We start from the raw sequence: 22,802 nt of genomic DNA on the forward strand, positions 1-22,802 counted from the left end.
TATTATTTAATTTTAAACCCTTAGAATTTCCTACGAATGCCAAGAATCTTCTCCCGTATTTTCGGCTTCCATAATTCATAATTTATCTCCTCTTCAACTTCGATTAAAATATCATATAATCGATATTTACAACTTGAGAAATAGAGAAATCTTATATTTCTTCTCGATGACTTACTTAAGTTTATAATATGTTGTGTGTTCTTTTTTCCCCTGTGGCATCATCTCTCGCCCCCTTGCGTGGGTGGCAGAGGTGAAAAAAGGGGACAAGCGAACTGTTTCCCTTGCGTGACCTACTTCTTGCTCAGTGTGTTGCTCTCGCGCAAGTGAGAAAAGAGTTTCTCCTTTTTTATTATGTGGAATTAATATTGTTAACCGATGTAAATAGTTTTTAAAATTAAATGAACTTAAATATTATCAACCGTTTCTTCAATTGGAGTCAGAATATACATCGTCCTCAATGTGTATCATATAACTATACCCCCCTTGAGTAAGTGAAAATGAATAAATTTATATTCTTTAAAAAAAATATCATATAATGTGGCTCTGATCACAGTAATCGTAAGTTCTACCTGATCATCTTCATCCATCATTACGAAAGCTATGAGCTTTAAAAAAAGCACCTCTCTGAATGCCAGATAAATAAAAAATTATTACTATTATTCTCCCGCGCGTTGTGCGTCTGTCTCTCTCCGTGGATTTGAGTAGACTGAAGCGCGCATGCGCTAATTGCGCTCAGCTCCGTAAAAATTATCCAATGAGCGCCTACTTACCACTTATCGTGTGGACAGTTTCAAGAAGAATCGGTAAGTTGAAATTAAGTTACCAACTAAAGCGCTTGCCTCGTGTAAACGGGCCTTAATGTCAATGCTATTTAAAAAAACTATACTAAAAAAACACGGTTTTTGGTTCTTTTTTGTTTTTTTTTTAAACAGTTTTTTTACCAACCCTGGTTTAAATGAAGGCTTCATCCAGAAAATTGGAGAACTGGCCAATATATAGGTCTGATCTATAAGAAGGGAAGCAAATGCTCAGCTTTGAATTTTCATCCCGTGGCACTTAAATGCATGATTGTTAAGAATTTAGGGGAAAAACAGTACATAATTATGTACTGTATAGATGGTTAATTAGTTAGAAGAAAATAGAATCTTGTCGAAGGTCCACTATCAATTTAGAAGAGGATGTTATTGACTGTTATTGTTATTAAAGAGGAGTGTTATTGACTTTTTGTGTACATCAGTGGTATGTCATGAGAGAGCACTTTATGAAATGTATAAATATGCTATGTGTAGTACAAACTCTTTTATAATTTCATCTCAATAAATTAATAGAATTGAGAACCTTGCACTTTACTCTTATTTTGTCAATTCAACACCTGCGTTAATTTCTTATCTTTGGCAAAAGCCTTTATAATTTTCATGTATAAAGAGCTGTTTTAATTTGGTGGCTGCCATCAAATTATAAACATGTTCTGTCTGGTTTCCACATTTGGAAGAAACTCCTAAAATGGCACATGATCCCCTATTGACCAATTAGAAAGTGGCAGCTCTGAGTGCTCGAAATTTAGATGTGTTACACACTTTCTCAGCAGGAACGTTTAGGGTAGGAAGGCCCGTCTCTATGGTTGGACCAACTGAAATTTTTTTTTTTCTTAAAGTGTGTGTATGCACTTACAGGAGTGGAAAATGGAAATTTCATTTTTGTAGCAGGAAAAATAATTTTCGTAGCAGCAAAAATGTTGTTTTTGTAGCAGAATTTATCAGTTTTGCAGCACTCTAAAATTTTGGCAGTAAATAAAATACACAGTTTTTATGTACATATTTATGCGGTAGCATACGCAAGATTACTTTTTACTTCAAAAAAGTGTTATGTCAGCTCAGAAAAAGGGGGGTGTCCCCCCCAAAGGTACAAAACAGATTTCCTCTGGAAGAAAAACTTTTTTTTTTAAATTTTTAAATCATAAAAAAATTTCGAGACTTCTTGATATATTTATATTTTTACATTCTCTACAATATCAACAAATGAGAGGCCAACATATGGTATTACAGATTTTAGAAATAATTTGAAAATGAATGTTTTTAGATTTAGCTTGTAGACCTGGTAATCACTAATTTTTAAAAAAATCACTAAAGGAGATACTTAAAACTCATTAGAAAAGTAATTATTTTTCTTGTTTTTGCAGCTGATGCAAGTCTAAAAGTTGTGCTGTGTAAACTGTTTCAAAATTTTTTGAACATTTGATCTTGCTTCTTTCACCAGAATTTGCCCATTTCATATTTAAAATGATAAGTGTTTCTTTTTGAGTTTGCTATTGATCATTATCTCAGTTTGATTCAACATATTTTGAGATGACTTTTTTCTGAGTCATTCTTAGAATATTTATTTGAAATTCTCAGAAATTTAAATAGTGATTAAAAACTATAAATTTAAATTATTTTTAACTTAAACTATAGAAATAAAAACTGTAGGATAATGATTAAACTATTAGATATTTATAATACAATGATTACTTTTTCACAAAAAATTCCATCTGAGTACATCTGTTTTCATTATCTATTTTTCACTGATTTGTGATTACTCCATCTGTATTTTACTTTTAAGCATTTTTAACAGATTTCCGGTCTGTCGTTTTGTTTCCAAGTTTTCTATTATTCATTTTCTACTATTCCTTCTCTTGATATGCCATTTCTGTTTACATCATTCACCAGCATGTTTAGTGTTCAATGGAAAATAGTTTCTAGATGAGCATTAATTAAAATAGCTTTGTCTAGATCATTGTTGTGGTTGGTTTCAAAGGAACGAAAAGATAATTCATGTAAGTGTTGCGCTTGTTATGCATTCAAGTGCTGCCATCTATCTTCCAAATCAAAAATTATAATGAAAAAGAAAAAATTTTCTGCAAATTTCGAACTATGGCTTTATTGGATGGAATAATTTTCCGAAATCATTGTAATTTCTGATTCATTTCATCTAGCTGGAACATAATGCAGATAGTATACAATAAGTATGTGTAAGTTTATGAAATAAGTGAATATAAAGCCCAGGATAAGAGCTTCAATGACTGATTTGCCTATGTTATTTTTCACATATTACTCATGGCATATACAAATCTGTGAGTTTTCCCCAGTTAATTTTACTCATGCTGCTTATATACCAGAGAGGCACCAAAATGATGTCTTGCACAGGTGAGAATTTTGTCTCAAGCCTTCCTGCTCCTTCACGTGGTGCACAGGGGCTAATATATATATTTTTTAATAAAGGGACCAGTGAAAAATTGATCCGGGTGTGCATAGAAGATAATGACCTAGGCAAACCACATTCCTAGATGTAAAAGGCCCTATACCTGTCAGTATAACTGCTCTATCTCAAAGCAATGTAGCCTGAGTGGGGTGACCGTTAAAAAGAAGGACAGGTCCAGGATGATTCATTTCATACGTTTGTTAGATAATTTCTTATTTTATGATACAAACCAATGTTTCTAATAATATTCAGATCTGGGAAGGGGCGATTGCCGTCCTCTGGAACTGTGTCTGTTTTGGAATCGGCTACAAACTGTAGATCCCAATAAAATTACCCCTGGTATGCAGAATATGGTAATGATGTTACAAAAATGGTCATTGTAGCTGCGAGGGATGCTAGCTTATTACCTTATTGTTACCTTATTATTTTCATTATCAGAGTGTCTACCACATACCCAAAGAAAAGTTTTGTGAATTTTTTTTTACCTCTGCTTGTCTGCCTAAATAAGCTTTGCTGGAATCTTACATCAAATACCTTTCAAATAAACCAACCACAACCATGGTCTAGACAAAGTAATTTTGATTAATGTGCAAGCAACTAGGAACCATTTTCCATTGAACACTAAACATGCAAGTGAATGGCATATCAAGAGAAAGAATAGTAGAAAATGAATAATAGAAAACTTGGAAGCAAAACAAGAGACTGAAAATCTGTTAAAGATGCTGGAAAATAAAATACACGTGGCAATCACAAATCAAAGATAAGGAGCTTTGGGCTACATTTGTAGCCCAAAAAAAATAGAATTGCAGGGAGGAAAAATTATGTCATGGAAAAGTCAGCTTTTATAGTGGCATGACTTAAAAATTTCTTAAGGGAAAATTTTGTTTTTGGTGCAAGATGGTGCCAAATTGAAGAATTTCAGCATTTTTGTAGCAGAATGTAGCAAACGAGGAAAAATTGAAATTGAACATCTGAAATTGTAGCAGTTTTTAGCAATTGTAGCAGATTTTCTACTCCTGCACTTATGTACATGCTACCAATTCTTACAACTTTGTTATTTTCGAACATGATACATTTTCAATGGAAACGCTTACATTAAAACAAAATGATGAATGTCTTTTGTTATTTCATCTGAATATGGAAGTCTCTTAAGAAAATTTTTATCAAACAATTTGATATAACAGCCTTTCAGTATAATGTCTGTTTTTCTGTGGAACGAACGAGCTTCGCCTGTGTATGGTATACAAAGAATGAGCTCTGACTAATGCTGAAACTCATTGTAACAACATAACATGTATTGTTGTGAGATTATGACAGTACTTCATTCAGAACAGACCTTGTTTGAACTTTGAAAACTGGCAGGAATCATTGGAGACAATTGTTCTTCAGAGCTGCTATGACTCATTGGTGGAGATGCAGATTCATCATCCTCAACAACTGATGCTGGCCTCGAACGCCTGCCATATTTCTTGTCACCAAGAGTAAACTTGGGGGAAACTTCTCTGTCCCCTGAAATTTTAAAGGGAAAAAAAATCAGTTGATTACAAAATGAAGTGCTCGGACTTCAAAGTTATAAACTTCTGAATTTGTTTAGAAATATGTGAACCAATGTGATTTCATTCAACTCTTCAGCTACTTTTATAATACAGTCTGACCCACTAACAGTATAACAAAGTCAAAAGAAAGTTGAAAAATATTCATAAGACCAGCGTTTCTCAACCTGTGGTCCAGAGGCAGATTTCATAATTTAATTTCAACAAAATGAAAAATTCTTCAATTTGTTGTAACTGATATTATTACCATTTTCATACCATATATGGGTTCAAATAAAAATTATACTTTCATACTTATGTCACCATACTTCATCAAAGAAAATTGTGATCCTAAATACGGGAATTAAATTGAAGCTAAATAATTCAATTTGAAACAAATTTGCTAATTATTGCTAAAATAGCTGAAGGGTGAGGAAATAGAGTGCTGCTAATCATAGTGAACAAAAATGTGCTGAAAAAATTTGAATCACCTGATGACCATATTTCATTGAGGAAAAATACGGGATTGCCAAAATGTCATCAAAAAAGTTGCCATAAGTCGGCAAAATTCTCAATTATAGTTAAAATCACTAAAACTTTGAGAGAAAATTTTTATCTTTTCGAATATGTAAGATGAATATTTGTATTTATAGCCATAATTATTATAAGTTATAAAAATGCTGTTTATTCATGATTTTAGTAACAATTGCAAATTCAAATGAGAATTTGAATTTTTAATTGGCAATACAGAACAAATGTATAAAAAAATTATATGGAATGTAAAAAAAAAATCATACGGAATCTGGTAACAACTCTAAATGAAAACATTGGAGACCTGGCAAGGATCTACAATACTAAGCCTATTGCACACTGAGGAATTCCATGATGTTATTGACCGCATGGTTGTCCACAGCCCTCTAACGGCATGCAGGTAAAATATTGCACTTTCATGTATAACTATATTTGCAAACAATTTATAATTTAAATTTATACTGCACAATTTATATTATCACATTTTCCAAGGTTGAGGCGACTCCCCCCCCCCCCCCCCCCCCGTTGAGGTGGAGCTCCCACTGGCAATCCACGAGACCTCCCCATCATATTATCAATGTTTTGCGGGCACCTCATGTTACACAAACTTTGGTTTTATCTGTTGGCCTCCTAGACATATCATGATTAATGTATATACTAGATTGAACAAGAATAACTTGTAATTACATTTATTTACATAGATGCCTAAACCAGAGTACTTTGTAACTTTTATTGATGAAAGTTTCGGATATTGCAAAGTATACTTCCTTAAACATAAAAATGAAGTGCTGAAATTCTTCAAAGAATATAAAAATGAAGTTGAAAATCACACTGGCAAAAAGATCACACATTTGCAGAGTGACAATGGAGTGGGAAAATACTGTAGTACTGAATTCAATGATTTCCTGAAAACATATGGGATCAAGAGAAGATGCATTGAACATTGAAGGACCGGACGCACCCAAGAGAAGATGCAACATTACCTGTGCCATATATGCCAGAACGAAATGGTCTAGTTGAGATGGAAAACAGAACTCTTCTAGATAAAGCAAGATGCATGCTAATTGAACCTAGAGCTCCACCTTCACTTTGGGCCAAAGCCATCAATACTGCAAATTATTTATGTAACAGAACGCCTTCAAAAGTGATTAAGAATAAAACACCTTTTGAAAGATGGACTGGAAGAATTCCATCTGTAAAGCATCTTCAAGTTTTTGGATCAAAGACTTGTCCTAGACAAGAAAAAGAAGAGGAAGTTTGATCCAAGAGGTAATGTTGGCATGATTGTTGGTTATGCTGAATATTCAAAAGCTTATAAAATATGGATGAATAACAAAAAGTAGATAGAAATAGCCAGAGATGTGAAAGTATTGAACACGTTCTACAATGACAAGAACTCAAACAATGTTGACGACCTTCTAGAAAAAGTGATCAACAAAACAGAATTTAACGTTCCTATCCCAAATGAAAATATAGGTGAAATTCTTGATGTTATGTTAAACTCTGATCAAGACAAATCCTCAGAATCTGATGGAAGTCAACATACAAACAGAGATGATAAAGATCAACCTGATGGAATTGAAGATAACCGAAGATAAGGATGAAACTAGACTCCAAAGAACAAGAAGACCGCTGATTTGGTTTAATGACTATGAAATGTCAGCTTATTGTGAATTGAAAGAAGCACTGAAAAGTCGTGATGCTGTCATGGATTGATGCTACGAAAAAAGAAATTATTTCACATTTAAAAAATGATACTTTTGAAATTTTTCAAAAGCAAAATTGGATCAACATTATTGAATGTAAGATGGTTCTGAAGAACAAGTACAAGTCTAATGGTGATTTTGAGAGAAGAAAAGCTCGCTTAATCACAAAAGACTATGACCAATCCCAGAACTCGATTTCAATGAAACATATGCTCCTGTAGCGAAGTTAAGTTCAATTAGGTATTACTGGCATTAGCTGTTGAAGAAGATTTGGATCTACATCAACTAGATGCTTCTGCAGCATTCCCAAATGGAGAAATTGATGAGAACATTTTCATGGAAAAACCAGAGATGTTTGAAGAACTTGTCTTTGAAATAATGCTAGAACACAACTCAGACACTGATCCAACAGTCTTCACGAAAGCCAAAAAGATGATTTCTGATCTGAGGAATGATGAAACACACAAAGTCTGTCATTTGAAGAAAAGGCATTATATGGACTGAAACAAGCAAGTCATCAATGGTTCAGAAAACTTGACAAAAAGCTCAAGGAACTTGGGTTTCAATCACTAAATGCTGATTTATGTCTATACTATTCACTGAAAGGTGGAAGAGAAAACTATTGTTGCAATATATGTGGATGATCTCATTATAGACATAAATAATCCAACAATTTGAAAAACTTATGAAATCCTTCAAAATGCATGACCTAGGTGACCTCCAGTATTGTCTTGGAATTGAATTCAAATGTAAAGATGGAAGATAATAATGTCTCAACAAAAGTATATTGCACGTATTCTTGAAAGATTTGGAATGTCAGAATGTAAGCCAATATCTATTTCGATGGAATCATCTCTCAAACTGTTAAAATGAAAAAAATATAACATCTGAATATCCCTGTCAAAGCCCTATTGGTACGTATCTACAGGTACCCGACCTGACATCACATATGCTGTTAGCTTTTTGAACCAATACAATAATTGCCACAAAAAACCACATTGGATGGCAGCAAAAAGAGATTCCTCAAGTATTTACAAGGTACCAAGAATCTATCATTAGTATACCAAAAGACTGAGAAGGTGATAGTTGGATATGCTGATGCAACACAGGCTTCATGTAGTGAGGATTTAAGTCCTCCTACACTGGTTACTGTTTCACGTTTGGAGGTTCTGCTATATCATGGGAATCAAGGAAACAGAGAACGGTGGCTCTGTCATCATGTGAAGCAACGTATATGTCCCTTACAGAAGCTACCAGAGAAGTAATTCATCTAAAAGAACTGAAAAATGAATTGGGACTGCATCAAAACCAGATAGTCATGTATAACGACAATAAGTCAGCAAAATACATGTCGAGGAATCCAATTGTTAGTTCAAAATCAAAACATATCGACATCAAAGAACATTTTATTTGAGAAAAGGTGGCATCTGGTGATGCATCAGTGAAGTACAAGCCCACTGAAGAAATGGAAGAAGACATTTTGACAAAAAGTTTAACACCTCAAAAATTGTTGAAGTTTCAAAAAATTTTAGGACTCAATTGACTCTTCGTTGTGGGGGGGGGGGGGTGTTGTTAATCTAGTAGGCCCCCAATAATATTTTACTTATCTAGAACAGTGGTTCTCAACCTAGGGCCATATGGCCCCCTTGTGGCCCTGGGATATTCTGGGGGGGGGGGGGCCACAGGAGGAAATCAAATACAAATACAATGCCACAATAAGCAAAATTCCCAATGAGGCTGAGAAAAAGATTCCCATAAAAATATGGATGTCATATATAAAGAAAGATGTCAGAAGAAAGGTGATCCACGACAGTGGTGAAGGGAGTCATAGAGAGCTGTGAAGAAAAATTTCTCTTTTTAAAGCTTTTAAAAGCTTTAAAAGTGAAACATGGTTGAAAAATATTACTACTTTCAGAATTCATCAGATCCGTCCATAGAACCAGGGGCATCTTAACTCTTGGGGCTATGTGGGCATGACCCAGGTCTTCATATGTCTATAATGGAGGGGCGACTGCACTATATGGGATCTGGTACTATGATTTTCATATGTAAGCTGTTACTTCCAGCTAAGTATGGAGGGCCGCCGGAGTAACGGTTGATGTGTTGGGAGGGTCGGTTTATCATGCATGTTCATTGGATCGTACCATATTTTACACAGACCCTTTTTTACCTTATAATTTGACTCCTGGGCGAGATGATAATCCACCATTTGAATCCGTGCTTAGCCAGGACTCCAGAGATTGATTTGATTCATTAAAATTTCATTCATAATAAAAAAATAGAAAGTATCTCACTCTTGGGTGAGAATAGAGGGGGCCCTGGATAGGACGGGGGCCACGAGAAAAAAAATGTGATCCATAGGGGGCCATGAGCTTAAAAATGTTAAGAAACACTGATCTAGGAGACCCCATAGTATTTTACTTAATCTTGTGCATTCCTCAGAGTGTGTATCATGTTACATATGCGTGGCAACGTCTTTTTCGTTTACCTTTTTGTGTTCTCTTTGTCTTTCCCTGTTTTAATAAAATGTTTGAAGTTCCTTTACTAAGTCTTCGTGTCTGCCACCCCCTCTGTGTCTCCTACATTCAGCTGCTCTGGAATGTGGACACCGTGGCGATTATTGTAATTTTTCCCCTGCTTCCCAATCCTTGCCTACCTCCTTCAGCAATTGTCATCAGGTTGGGAGAGCTTTTTAGCAGATAAGGGTAAATTGGAACAGTGATTCTAAGGTGATGCACCACCAGTAGTTGAGCTGGACTATAGCCATTCTCCAATGCTGTATTCCTGTACTGCAGCAGTGCTAGGTATGGATCTGAATATTTCTTCATCAGTCCTTTGGTCACATTGACCATGGACTCAATGAAACTGTTTGCTTGCAGGAATCTTGGACTCTATGTCATGTGCATAAATCCATATGTCCATGGAAATTCTTGGAATTGGGAGTTTCTCACTTTCTCTAATTGACTACCATTGTCACTGTGTACCTCATAGGTGCCAATTCATGGACTTGAAAAATCTGTAGTTTATCACGTGATGGCACATTCCGCATCAAAGAAAACATGTCAAACAAATAAAAGGGAAACTGACACTTTTTTGAAATTTTAATGGGTGACCATATACAAGTCCTCTTTTCTGGGATGGATTTTTCACTGTCTCGATTTTTTTAGCTATAATTAGCTACTTCACTTGCTTTTGGTATCATATTTGGCGACAACAAATGATTTTTCATGCTTGAAAACCCGATTCCCCATATTTTTCCTGAGAAAACGGGGTCAGCTTGAAATTGCAAGGACTGAAAGAGTATTTTCTTTAGGAATTTTCCATTCAAACAAAGCTCAATTTGAAGACTTTTAGAGATTTTTCTATGAAGATACAAAAAATCAGAAGAATTAGATTTCTGACCGGAAGATTTTAATAAGGCTGAAAAATTGGAAGGCTTCCAGGTGAATCTGAAACTTTGGCACCTCTAGTACCTTCTTTGAAATTGCATGATGGTCAAAGATTGATTTGCAGTGCTCAATAACATTCACTGAAGTGAGCGAGTTTAACAAAGCGTATTCTGGGTACCAAGAGTAATAACCAACGAGAAGCAAATACCATTTTCTATTTAGCTTGAACAAATCAATGGTCACCATTTCCCATGGTCTGGAAGGAAAGTCTGAATAAGTGGATCATGCCCTTTGTTCCTATTCTGACAACACACAGCGCATTTCTTAATACGATCTTAAATTTGCGCTGACAGTCCGGGCCACCAAACACACTCTTTTGCAAAGGCACAACACTTGTTCACTCCCAAGTGACCACAATGAAGTCATTTTAGAATGTCTTTTGCTGCAAGACTCATGGGAGTACAAGGCGACTGTTCACAGCAGCAAGTCGTCCTTGATGAACAGCTCATCTTTGACGTAGAAGTATTGTAATTCTGCTTGGCTTAATGTCTTCTTTTCCCACCAGGTGCGAACAATGAAAGAAATTATCTTCAAGATTGTGACATCTTTCTTCTGTCCATCATCGTACACTAATAGCCTCGCCTCAGAAGCAGGAAGAGCAGCGATGACAAGCCTCACGTAAGCCTTAGGCTCTTCCCCCAATTCACTGGAGTTGTCACTTTCAAGAGAAGCTCTTGTGAGGGCGTCCTCTGCTAAAAGCTGTTTACCTGGAGTGTGTGAGATTGAGAATGAATATCTCATCATCCGTAGCCTAAACAGTTGTAAAAAAATGCGCTAATTCATCCAGTTGAAAATATGGTTACGAGTGGTTTGTGATCAGCCTCAAGACGCACCTCAAGTTGTAACGTAACATATCCATGGGCCCCTGGCATAAAAGTTTGGAGTCATCATCACATAAAGAACATAAATGTTTACCTTTTGTTGTTTTTCATCTGCAATCGACAGTGGTAATCATGTAACAGCAATTAAGACCGATCATAATGTTGTCGGTTTGTAATCAGAATATATAAATGAAATGACCTTGAAGCCGATTGGTCTGTCTAGACAAGTGCGGCAGAGAATTTCCTGATAAATACTGGTCATATGCTGTTACGATGGCCTTTTTCTTGACAACTACTGTAATTTTCCTTTAATAGGGTTACATGCCCGGTTCGAATTATCCTGAGTTAAGGCAGACAATAAGTAGAAAATAAAAAACAAGTTTGTTTTGTATCCCTTCAATTGCTTTATTACATTTGGTTAATGAATATATTACACTAAATTCAATTCATTCGTTAAGAAAATTTTTTCAAGGTAAAGTCATCTATTCCAAGGTTTGTATCAATAGAAGTGGATGAGTCTCATATCCAAGTCCATATCCATTTAGATGAATATCACCTTTCCGCATGCAGACTAGGTTGGTTTCGTTTAGTCACGATCATAGTGCAAATCCATTCACTCTGTTAGAACCAACCGAAGAGTAGAGTTCCATGTTTCAAGACAAGTCACCAGCAGCCAAGTCAGGTAGATCTCCCCACTATTACAGATGAAAGTTCATCGGATTTGGCCAAATCAACATCGGATTTGGCCAAATCAACATCGGAAATTGGGGGAAATACTGGAAGTCTCCATTAGCACCAAGTTAGAAGCTTCATCAAGAATAAACCGCTCAGAGCTTCATCACCCAGTGAGGGCGGCCAGTCAACAAACTGAGAAAACTTGTTATAAAACTTATTAGATTTTCATTAAAACATGTTACCAGACCCGCCGGGAACAAGAGAAGCAGTTATTTGTTATTATACCATTCTGTTTAAGATTTCACGACCGAAGTAGAGACCAACTAATTTTAGTTACTCAAGTAGTAAAAGCAAGAAGTAATTGAATGAGTGAGTGCAATTATTACGAACAAGAGACGCATATTTATACAACTGAAAACCGGTTCTAATCTAGGACCATTTGTCCATTGGTACCACTCCGTCTCTACATAAAACTCAGACATTACAAAGGAAACAAATTTGCATATTCACATGAACTTAGAGTAATATTGTACAAATACAATATTCAGCATCTGGTAACATAAAAAACCGTAAACATCGAAGACCAGGCCAGGGTCCACAACATTAGGCCTATTATAGATTGTATAAGCTCATGACATTATTAACTGTGAGATGGTCCTAGGCCCACTGACGGCATGGTGGTAAAATGTTGTACAAATATGTATAATTATGCTTGCAAAACATTATTTCTCAATGAAAAACATTGCCATCAGAATCTCTAACTTTGATGATGACTTCACGTGGTCCCCACTTGCGAACAAGGTGACCTGACTAACGATAATTCATGGGTACTCCCATCACGTTACACTTCTTCAACTACTTTTCTAATAACCTTGTATCAAGTCTTTCAGTTCCAGGGTGCAACCTCTAAGTGAATTCTTGGTGATGAAACCCAGAGAAGTTTCCCGATGAAACTATCAACATGTTGCTGACCAAGACGTCCAGTTTTCATTCATAATCCGACATTGATCTGACTAAGCTAACGAGTGCCTTTCATCAATGATCGCAGGGAGATCTTCTACCTGAAACTGGATGCTAGTGACTTGCCTTGAATATTGGGACTAAATTCCTTGGTTCGTTCAACCGACGTGGGTGGATCTGCACAGTGTTCGCAACTAGAACACTGCCATGGTTTACAACTGGAAAGATGATAGTCTGCTGAATATGGGCTTCCATTGGTGAGACCCCGCCCACACTTCTACTTAAACAAATTTTTGACTTAATGACTGAAATGTAAAATTGTTTTTTTAATAAAAAATTTACAGTTCAATTGTAAATGTAAAATTACAAAACTGTCAAATGTAATAAAGTAATCAATGTGAAAAAAAAAAAAATTGTTTCTATTTCCTTCTTGTTGTCTGCTTTAACTAAAGATATTTTGAACTGGGCATGTAACCCATCAAGGGAGGTTACAATGAATTCTTCAAATTTTTCAAAAGCCCAAGTGAGTGATAACGCTTCCTTTTCAATTTAAGTGTATCTTCTTTCTGCAATGGACACGGTTCTTGGTGCATAGGCCACAGGATGTACAATACCGTCCTTTTGTTCTTGAAACAACACACTTTCCAAGTCATAAGAAGATGCATTAGCAGAGACGATGACTGGTAACTTAGGATCAAACCATGCTAGGGTTGGTGCTCATGTAAGCAAGCGTTTAATTTTCCTTGAAGCATCAAGCTTGCTTGGAGTCCTACACAGTCATTCATTGTTTTCAGTAGCATGTGAATCAGAGCCAAAATTCCACTCAAATTCAAATATTTCTCCATTCCAATGTAACGTTACTTTCACAATCTTTTGGTGTGGTTGAAGGTTTTCTATGGCTTCTACTTTCATCAGGTCAGGCCAGATTCCTTTGTGGTGTATCGGATGACCTAAGAACTTTACTTCAGTGACGTCAAAGACACACTTGTCCTTGTTGAGGGTGACGTTCGCATCATAGAACCGTCAAAGAACTTCTCAGAGACATCTGTCGTGTTCTTCTTGAGTAACTCCCCACATTAAAGTGTCAACTGTCATGTTCATCATAGCTAGAATATCCTGGAGAAGGTCTGCAATATCTCGTTGAAAAACTTCTGGAGCTGAAGAAATTCCAATCCAAAGTATCAAGAAAAGGAACCTCCCAAAAGGCATGATAAAAGTCTTCAACATTTGCGACTTCTCTGCCAATTTCTTCCGCCAAAATCTTGTTTTGGCATCCAGCTTCAAAAAGATCTTGGCTTCTGGGGGTATCTGGCCCAACAGATGATCAACCAAAGGTAACAGAAAATTTTCACGTTGAACTTTGCTGTTCAACTTGGTCAGATCGACACAGCACCTGATGTTCCCATTTGGTTTTGCTACTAACATAAGTGGAGCACACCATTCACTCGGTTCTGTGACCGATTTGACTATTCTGTCCTTCAAAATTGCATCAAGATGCTTTTTTACTTTATCCATCAATGGGATACAAACTCTCCTTGAAACGTGAATTGCAAATGGCATGGCACTAGGTTTCAGCTTGATTTCGTATTCTCCCTTCAGTTCTCCAAATCCATCCAAAATTCCATCCCGGAAATTCTTTTTCGAGTTGATTCGAGTTAGGCTATGAGCAGTTACTTCATTGAGTTGTTGAATCAACTCCAGTCGGACGCAATGTTATCTTGAAAATAGTGGACGATCGAGTCCCTTGATCACATAGACTTTTGCCAACGTAGTGGCTGACTTGCAAGTTAACTGACACTCGAGCGTTTCCTTGACTTTTAAGTTTGCTGCACCGGGACTCGAAAGATTCTCGTCGGGTGGCTTGAGTTTCGGAGAAATCTGTTTTTCTTCTGTCTGTAGAAACTGGCTGGGATGACTGCTACATCTGCTTCTGAATCTAGCAGAAAGTTGATTTTGATATTTCCAACTAAGATGTCTTCTTCCTAAGTCTTTTATGCGATTACACGGATCAGTAGCGACTCATGGTTGGATATTCTGGGGGAGCATATTTCAAAATATTTACTGCCATCTATCGGTGAAAATATGTAAAGTATTTACAATTATATAGTAAAGTATTGCAATGAATTCAAAAATTTTATTTCTGTTTAACAAATTGTTTTCAAATTATCTGTATATCTATGCAGTACAAAAATAATAATGCTCTATCAACGTAACATTATCAAAATCATCAATTAGGTTCAGCAGCTGACATCCGCAGTGGCTTTTTGCAACTTGTGAGAATTGATACACTTCTATTGATTGGCCAAGTATAGGCCTCGGCCAATCAATATTGTATAAATAAAAATAAATAATAAATATTATACTCTAATTCATAAAAAAGGTATATTATAATGAGATGAAGTTATAAATATATAATTATTTTTTTATACTAAAATATATTCTAATTTAAAATATACAAAATGTACAATAGATTTAAAAGATAAAAGATATATGGCATCATCAGTATCCATGGCTCCTTTTGTAGCGCGGCCAAAACAAGCATAATAACCTGTGCGATAACAATCCCCTTCCTCCCTTCTCTTGTGTTTCTCAGTGCTAAGGGTATCTCGTATCAGCACAGAACGGAAAAGCCTAAAGAGAAAACACTGATCTATGAGGAAAATTTCTCTATAGCTCAGTGGGAAAGAATTATACAGAGCTCTCTCCATGGAAGGTTCTGCTGAACCTTGGCCATATGACCTGTACTTTACGGAACACTTCTTTTTTTTTTGAGTCAGTGCCACCTGGAAATTTCTTTTCTAATTTATCAAATTCATTCAAATTCATTTGAAAATAAAGAAATTCAATGATATTAAGTTAGTATCAAATGCATGCAAGGGTGCATGCCTTCGCGCCTCCTTCACGAGCAGCCCCGACACAGATGATACTAAGTAGCCAAGGAATGACCTCGACGTCTTCATCCCGACTGACTTATACTAAAGCAGCGATTTGTGCTTAGTTATTCAACTATAAGTAATCGAGTCAAGACTCACTCAATGACATTCGAAAAGTGGATCAGTGGATTTTCCGGATCCTGCAACTGCCACTATGCTTCACTCAGCCTCCTAGACATATCATGATTTACATATACGTTAGAGCCAACAAGAAGAATTCGTAATCAAATTATCTACATAATTGCCTAAACAAGAGCGTTCGATATGTTCTCTCGTCCCAACAGTTAACAACCTATCTTTTCTCTGCTCCTTGGCTTTACAATCTGATCTGATTATATATCATTTCATTTCACTTGAGACACAATATCCAGTTTGAAGGGGGAACTGCATATAACCCCTTTGATCATATCCAGTTTGGATAATGAAGATAATTCATTTTGGAATCACATTCGTTAGCTAAAAGGCAATTTTCCCATACGTGTCTATGGAAAATTTTTAATTTGTTTTAGGATCAGTCCAAAATTTCAAAGTAACTTTCATAAAACATCAAGAAGCGCTTCAAAAAAACATAGAACTGATTGAAAGCTGAGATTGACCTCGCAATGAAAAACTGAACACCTTTTTATGATGCTCATGATGAAGTCGGATTTTTTTTACTAAACATTTTTTAAAAATTATTTGTTTGCAGAATATGAAAAAACAGTGATTATATTAAGGAATAATTTTTATTACAGAAAGGGTGTGAATGTCAGATATGTCACTCAAGTTGAACAATTTTTTTTTTCACAGGCTTCTTTTGCCATGTGCAGAACTTATGCCCATGTTGCACATAGGCAGAGTAATGCAGTGCCAAAATTTATGAAAAATTAGCAGTCACATCTAGAAAAATTACTACTACTACTTAACCATGCATGTACCTCATCTCATACATATTCCTCTACAGAATTTTTAACGAATTGGTACATGTTGGATTGTGAGTGTACGTGTTGTAAACCTAAAGTAAAGTTTGTTTTTGTGTAAAGCTTGTTATGTGTAGTGCTGCCATTAATTTTTCTAACTATGAGTAAAGTGTAATGATTGAAGGTTTTACCATTGTTTATAGGCCTGTTGCTCTCTCTGGAGGGACTTTTTAACAGGTAGATTGGCTCGAATTCACCCCTCAAAATTGGGGAAAAACATTTACTGTAGAAAGAAAAAAAATAACTACATAGAAATGCTGTAGCATTTCACACAGTAGAAAAGAAACAGACTTGTAGCAAAAATGCTGCCCTTCACTGATAAATAGAAAAATTGATGGCAGCCTTACACAGAAACAAATTTAACATCAGGTTCACTACACATACATGCACATTCCAACACGTACCAATTTGTTAGAAATTCCACAGAGGAATGTGGATGAGGTAAATGTGTGGTTCAGTAGTAGTAGTGGTAGCAAAAAATGCTTATAAAGATTCGTTACAATTCCACAAAGTCAAATGTAAAAAAAAATATATTAAATAGGTTGTGGATTTGAATTTACTGCAAGAGCTAAAAATTAACTTTTAAAAATGTATACACAGAGTCAGGACTAGAAGCGGAGCAACAGGAGCAGTCCTGGCGGTAATCTTAGGTGAGGGGCAGCAAATTTTGGGGAAGAAAAAGAACGCTGTTACAAAATCATGGACTTTTGCAGTGTTTATATGTTGCGGCTGTGGTGATCGAGTGGTCATAGTGAGGGATTCGCATCGTGAGGACCCTGGTTTGAACTCCACTATCGCCACAGTGGTGGTCCGCTGAAGCTGGTTTTCTGTGGTTCCCAACTTCGAGGCACAAATGTGAGCTGATCTCCCTGTTAAAAAGTCTCGCAGCAGAGAGCAACAGACCTACAACAGTATACTATTCAATCATTACACTTCATGCGTAGTTAGAAAAATTGATGGCAGATGGTAGCACTACACATAACAAACATTACACAGAAACAAACTTTATGTAAGGTTCACTTCACCAATACACACAAACATTGCAACATGTACCTATTCATTAGAAATTCCGCAGAGGCATATGGACAAGGTGCCAGGGCCGTCTTAAGAGCAGCATAGCCTCCCTCCCCCCCCCCCCACCGGGGCCAAGTGATTTTTCTGAGGCCCCACTTGACAAATTCTCGAAAAATTAACTACTTATTTTGCTATGGCACTGCAAGGTGCATGTCTAGTTTAGTAGTACTAGTGTTTATATGTCTGATCCCCTCCCCATAAAATCCCAGTTATATCTCTGCGTGCGTGGGTGCGTGCGTGTGTGTGTATATATATATACATACATATACACAGGGATATATATATGCCAAGGTTTTATTACAGAAAATTATGTTAATGTTATACAACTTATCTCTAAACATGTGCAAGTATAGCATTCAACCTTCTTTTAATCTAGAGATATTAATTCAAAAGTAAAATCTTTAAGGTGAAATTATTTATTACTTGAGCTTTCAGAATATTCTCTTTCCTGTTGCCATTACTTAACCATCATACATGCAATTCGTAAACATTCCACCACAGAAATTGTTCTCTTTGATACATAAAGCAATTATTAAGCTCATAAAGAACTTCCCAGCTTTAGTCAAGAAACTGATGAAAAAATTGATACCTATTACATCATCTGTCATCAGTGAGTCGTCTTTCTCATCGTTTTCTTCTTCCCCAGGGATTGATTGAGATAGGAGTGCAATGAAACAGTTTTTGAAATCTTCAAATTTCACCTAAGCAAGAATCATAAGGGAAAAATTTCTTTCATCGCAGTATACCAAATGATAAAGCATATAAAAAGACAGTTCTTTTATTGATCAGAAGAGTTACCATAAAAATTTGTAAAACAATGCAAAGGTCAAAAGGTGGCCACAGTTGATAAAAATTGTGATTTTTCCAAAAAATCCAATAAATTCCATTTTTTTTATTTAAATCAATTTTTTTTAAAGATCTTGCTTTAAAAAAACCCACTGAAACTCTCATCTCGCATACAAATGAAATTGAAGCACAAATCCTTCTATGTTTAAAACAGCATTAAATTTGTACTGGATAAAAACCAAAAGGAACATGATCATACATGCAAAAAACAAAACAAAGAAAAACTGACATTCATTAATTTGTTCAATTTTAATGTTCTAGAGTACCATAAACTTCTCTTTCAAAAGAACCACCTTGAATGAATAAAAGCATTCTTTGCGAGCTATGAACAGCTTTGCTTAATCAAAAAAGCATGGAAAGGAAAAATTGAGTTGTAAAAAAATTTTAAGTTTTTATTATTTTGAAACTAAGAAACAGATCTTGTTTTCCCAACTTTAGAAATTATTCCTAAAAATAGTGTGTTGCCTACTTTCTCAATGCCTGCAGTACATTCCAGCAGGAGTGTACGCAGGATCAATGTTCGGAGGGAGCATAAAAGGTTTGGGGGGGGGGGGGAGATTTTCTTTTCCATAAATTTTGAGTTAGCAATCTCCAAAACAGAAATTGGTTAAAACAGCATATAAAAGGGTATTTTCTTTTGAGATTTTTTTTTTTTTTTTTAATTTTCTGTCGGCTTGGAGGGGCATGCCCCACTCCCATGGACACCTTTGCATTCCAGGTATAAAAATCTGTCTATAATAGGTGTATGTGTAGGCTCTTCATCCAAAAACAAATTATTTCATAGCATTTGTTAAAATATTTCTTAATTTGTAAGTAATTAAAATATGAACTTTACTATCTTCTATTTATTTGTATTACATCACACAAGTTAAAAAAGTCATATTATTCAAAATTGCTTAAAATACCAAAAGCACCCGATTAAAATCAGTGATTTTGGAAGGAAAAAAATCATGCTATTTAAATCGAGATAACCTGTATGCGGCTCAAAAAATAAAGCAGGGCAGCTAAATTATATAACTGAACTCTAGAACATTGGTGAATCCCAAGCAAGTGCACAGCGGTATTCTTCAGCAAACTATTTCCTCAAAAAAATATCACTCAGAAGCATTATTGTCGCATATTAGCACCTACAAAATCTCTGCTTTTTTAATACATTCAAATCATATTTCATTTATTTCCATTATATGGACACAATGTGATACTTGAAAAAGGAGAGATAAAATTGACTATGGTCAGTATATAATGTGTCACTTACCACATAGCGAGACTCAAGATAAAGAGAACTTGACTCAATCATAAAATTTTTTAGTCAAAATGAGCTATTCCTGTTTTATGAAGATAAATGAGTAGTGAGTTTCCACTACCCTGGTCTGGCAGCAGACCCATCCAAATGGGCCTAGTAGGTTCTTGTTTCTAAATAAGCAAATTTTTGTTTGGCTGGCATGTTTTTGTATCTATCATGGATAATTTTATCTATCGGATGATCCACTGCTGTATGAAATATGGTTAGTCATGGGTGTTCTTAATTTGTGAATTGGAAACTATATTGTATAACAGAATGGAAAACAAAGATGATGTAATGTTGATTTTCTTAGATCTGCCAGTTTTTGCTCCCGAATCCTATGGGTTGAATCCTATGGGTTGACTTATGTTGTGGGGTGGGATGAAACAAAAAGTTTGGGAAAGACAAGAAATAGTTTTCCTGAGTCAGTTAACTACACTGAATACAAAATATCACTATGCAGAGAATTTGTCATAATGCAGTAGCATCCCACTAATCCAAACTAATTGCAAATGGACCCATTCAGATTACTAGGGCTCATTGTTCTAACAATTAATGACATGTTAGACAAGAATTACAAACCTAATAATTTTGTTAACCAGAGCTCCCTTAATGAGTTCTTCCCTAAAATATGTCTTTCAGCAGTTAAAAACTATGTGAAACGGTGAGTAAAAAAATAAAATGAAATATTGAGGTAAGAAGGACAAATAATTTCTAACTAACAAAAATCTCCAATGTGATTTTTGGGCTGCCCCTTTGGTCATCTGTTAAGACACACTTGCATTCAACAGTGATTAATATTCATTAGACCTCAGCCCCCCAATTTTCTTCCTCAGAAATATGGTATACGCCTTTGATGGACAAGTTGAATACCAGAGATTGACAAATCGAAAAATATCTAGGCACCAAAAACTTTTTTCCACGGAAAACAGGTCAAAAATAATATTTCTTTCTATTTTTCCAGGACATAGTGGCCGCCTTTGGTAATGATAGATTTCCTGATGTAAACACTAAAAATTGTTTATTGTACTCAGATTCCAATTTCAGGGGTGGGAAGTGACAAAGTCCATTTCGGAGCAGCTTTGGTGCAGCCAATTCAGGATTCAAAGCAGTTTTGGAGCAGCAAAATATAAGATTCTGAGCAGATATTTATAAATTGGAGCAGCAAAATTAACAAGAATATTTTCGTTAACCCCCACCCCTTTTCAAAATAAAATAACTGCACTGTCTTTTGTTATCAAACATCTTTTCATCAGCTTGTTTTTTGTTTTTGGTGTTTCAGGCTTTTGACAACTTGCTTCAAAGAGTGGCTGTCATAAAATTTTTCACACCAGTCTATTTAAGATGATTTTTGCTTACTGAGGGCACTTGATATTGCAAGATTTTTATTTTCCAGCAGCACTTCAAATGGGCTAGAAATTTTCTATAAGTTTTCAATTTTTTTTATACTTAGAAAGAAATTGTTGCAAAATGGGAGAAATTTCGGAAGAATCAACACGATGTTTGGCAATTCAGCACTCATTATTTGGCGAGAATGGCGATCTGACACTCGTTATTTGGTGATATTGGCGATTTAACGCTCGTTATTCGGCAAAGTTTCTAAATTAACATTCGTAATTCGGCGGACATGCGCTTTTTACTTCCGGAATGAAATTTTTTTTTTCACGAAACATCGGGATTTGACGCAATGACGATCGACTACAGTAATTTCTACTGCTTCCAGTAGCGACTTTTTATATATATATATATTTTTTTGAAAACGGAAACTGACTCACATTCGCGCTTTAAAGCTGAAAGACCATTGCAAACCATCTTCAGTTGCACGATCACAGATATTATCGTTGTTTCGCGATGGAAACCCCAATGAGGGGCCGATAGTTTAAATAAGGCGATAGTTTAAGTGCAGTGGAATAAAACAAACTCTTCTCGGAAAGAATTGTTTCGCGGAAAGCAGGAAAAAAAATGTTTTTCGTCCTTTCCTAAATTCCCAGCATACTGAAGCAAAATTCGCTATTTGGCGAAGAAAAATACAAAAATACACAATTGGAGCAGGATGGCGCAAGATGTTAATTTTGGCGCAGTGTTGCGACAGTTCCCACCCCTGCAATTTAATAATTACATAGAAAATTTTAGGTGTCAATACTAATTTCTTAGTCCCCATGGCACCTGGGATTTGTCAAGCTCTGCTGAGCACATATAGCAAAGTAGTCTTGAATGAAGGGCACAGCTACACAACATTGGGTGCCCTTGATTCATAAAGGATTCGTGACAATTAATTTACAAATTGAGGGTCTCCCACTCAAAAAACTAGAAAAAGTAGGATGGGGTGGATACCCCCTTAGACAACATAATCATGGCATAATAAAAAAAAATCCTCAAACAATGTATTTTTATTTTTAAACAATTAAAAAAAGTTAATAGCACTATTTCAGTACAAGATATTCAGAAAAACTGGCTAATTTTGTAGAGATACTGCTGCACATAGGATGGATGACATAGGATACAGACAGGCCTGCACAAAGGATGGATAGCTACATAGCCTTGCACTAGATATCCTCCTTCCCTTTCTTTTTGAACTGTACCTATTAGCAGGGTATGTGTATATGGATGTGCCTGAGTGGTGTGGAGGTAAGATGCTTGTCTACCACTAAGAAGGTTGCTGTCACAGTCCCAGGTTCAAACCCGGGGTAGAATACAGATAAGATATTTTCTCCTAATGAGCTTGAGGCGACCACTGATAGATGGTGCCTTCATTTCCAACCCAACTTATTAATATGGCAGTAAATTGCAATATAGA

The 22,802-nt window shown here is 35.8% G+C and overlaps 1 protein-coding gene across 2 annotated transcripts in view; it reads right to left on the reverse strand.

Annotated features, from left to right (window-relative positions):
- LOC149084760 (ninein-like protein) overlaps positions 1-22,802 on the reverse strand; it is a 223,328-nt gene that overhangs the window by 191,061 nt on the left and 9,465 nt on the right. For both annotated transcript variants that reach the window (XM_089235189.1, XM_089235191.1), the window contains exons 3-4: positions 18,467-18,578; positions 4,574-4,746 (exon numbers count right to left, since the gene is read on the reverse strand). In XM_089235189.1, coding sequence (XP_089091315.1) covers positions 4,574-4,746; positions 18,467-18,578 — 285 coding nt within the window. The remainder of the gene's footprint in view (positions 1-4,573; positions 4,747-18,466; positions 18,579-22,802) is intronic.

Source organism: Pholcus phalangioides, unplaced genomic scaffold (genome assembly GCF_987345545.1).
Source record: "Pholcus phalangioides strain wild (caught in Gottingen) unplaced genomic scaffold, Ppha-v1.0 ptg000008l_1, whole genome shotgun sequence".
NCBI lineage: Eukaryota > Metazoa > Arthropoda > Arachnida > Araneae > Pholcidae > Pholcus > Pholcus phalangioides.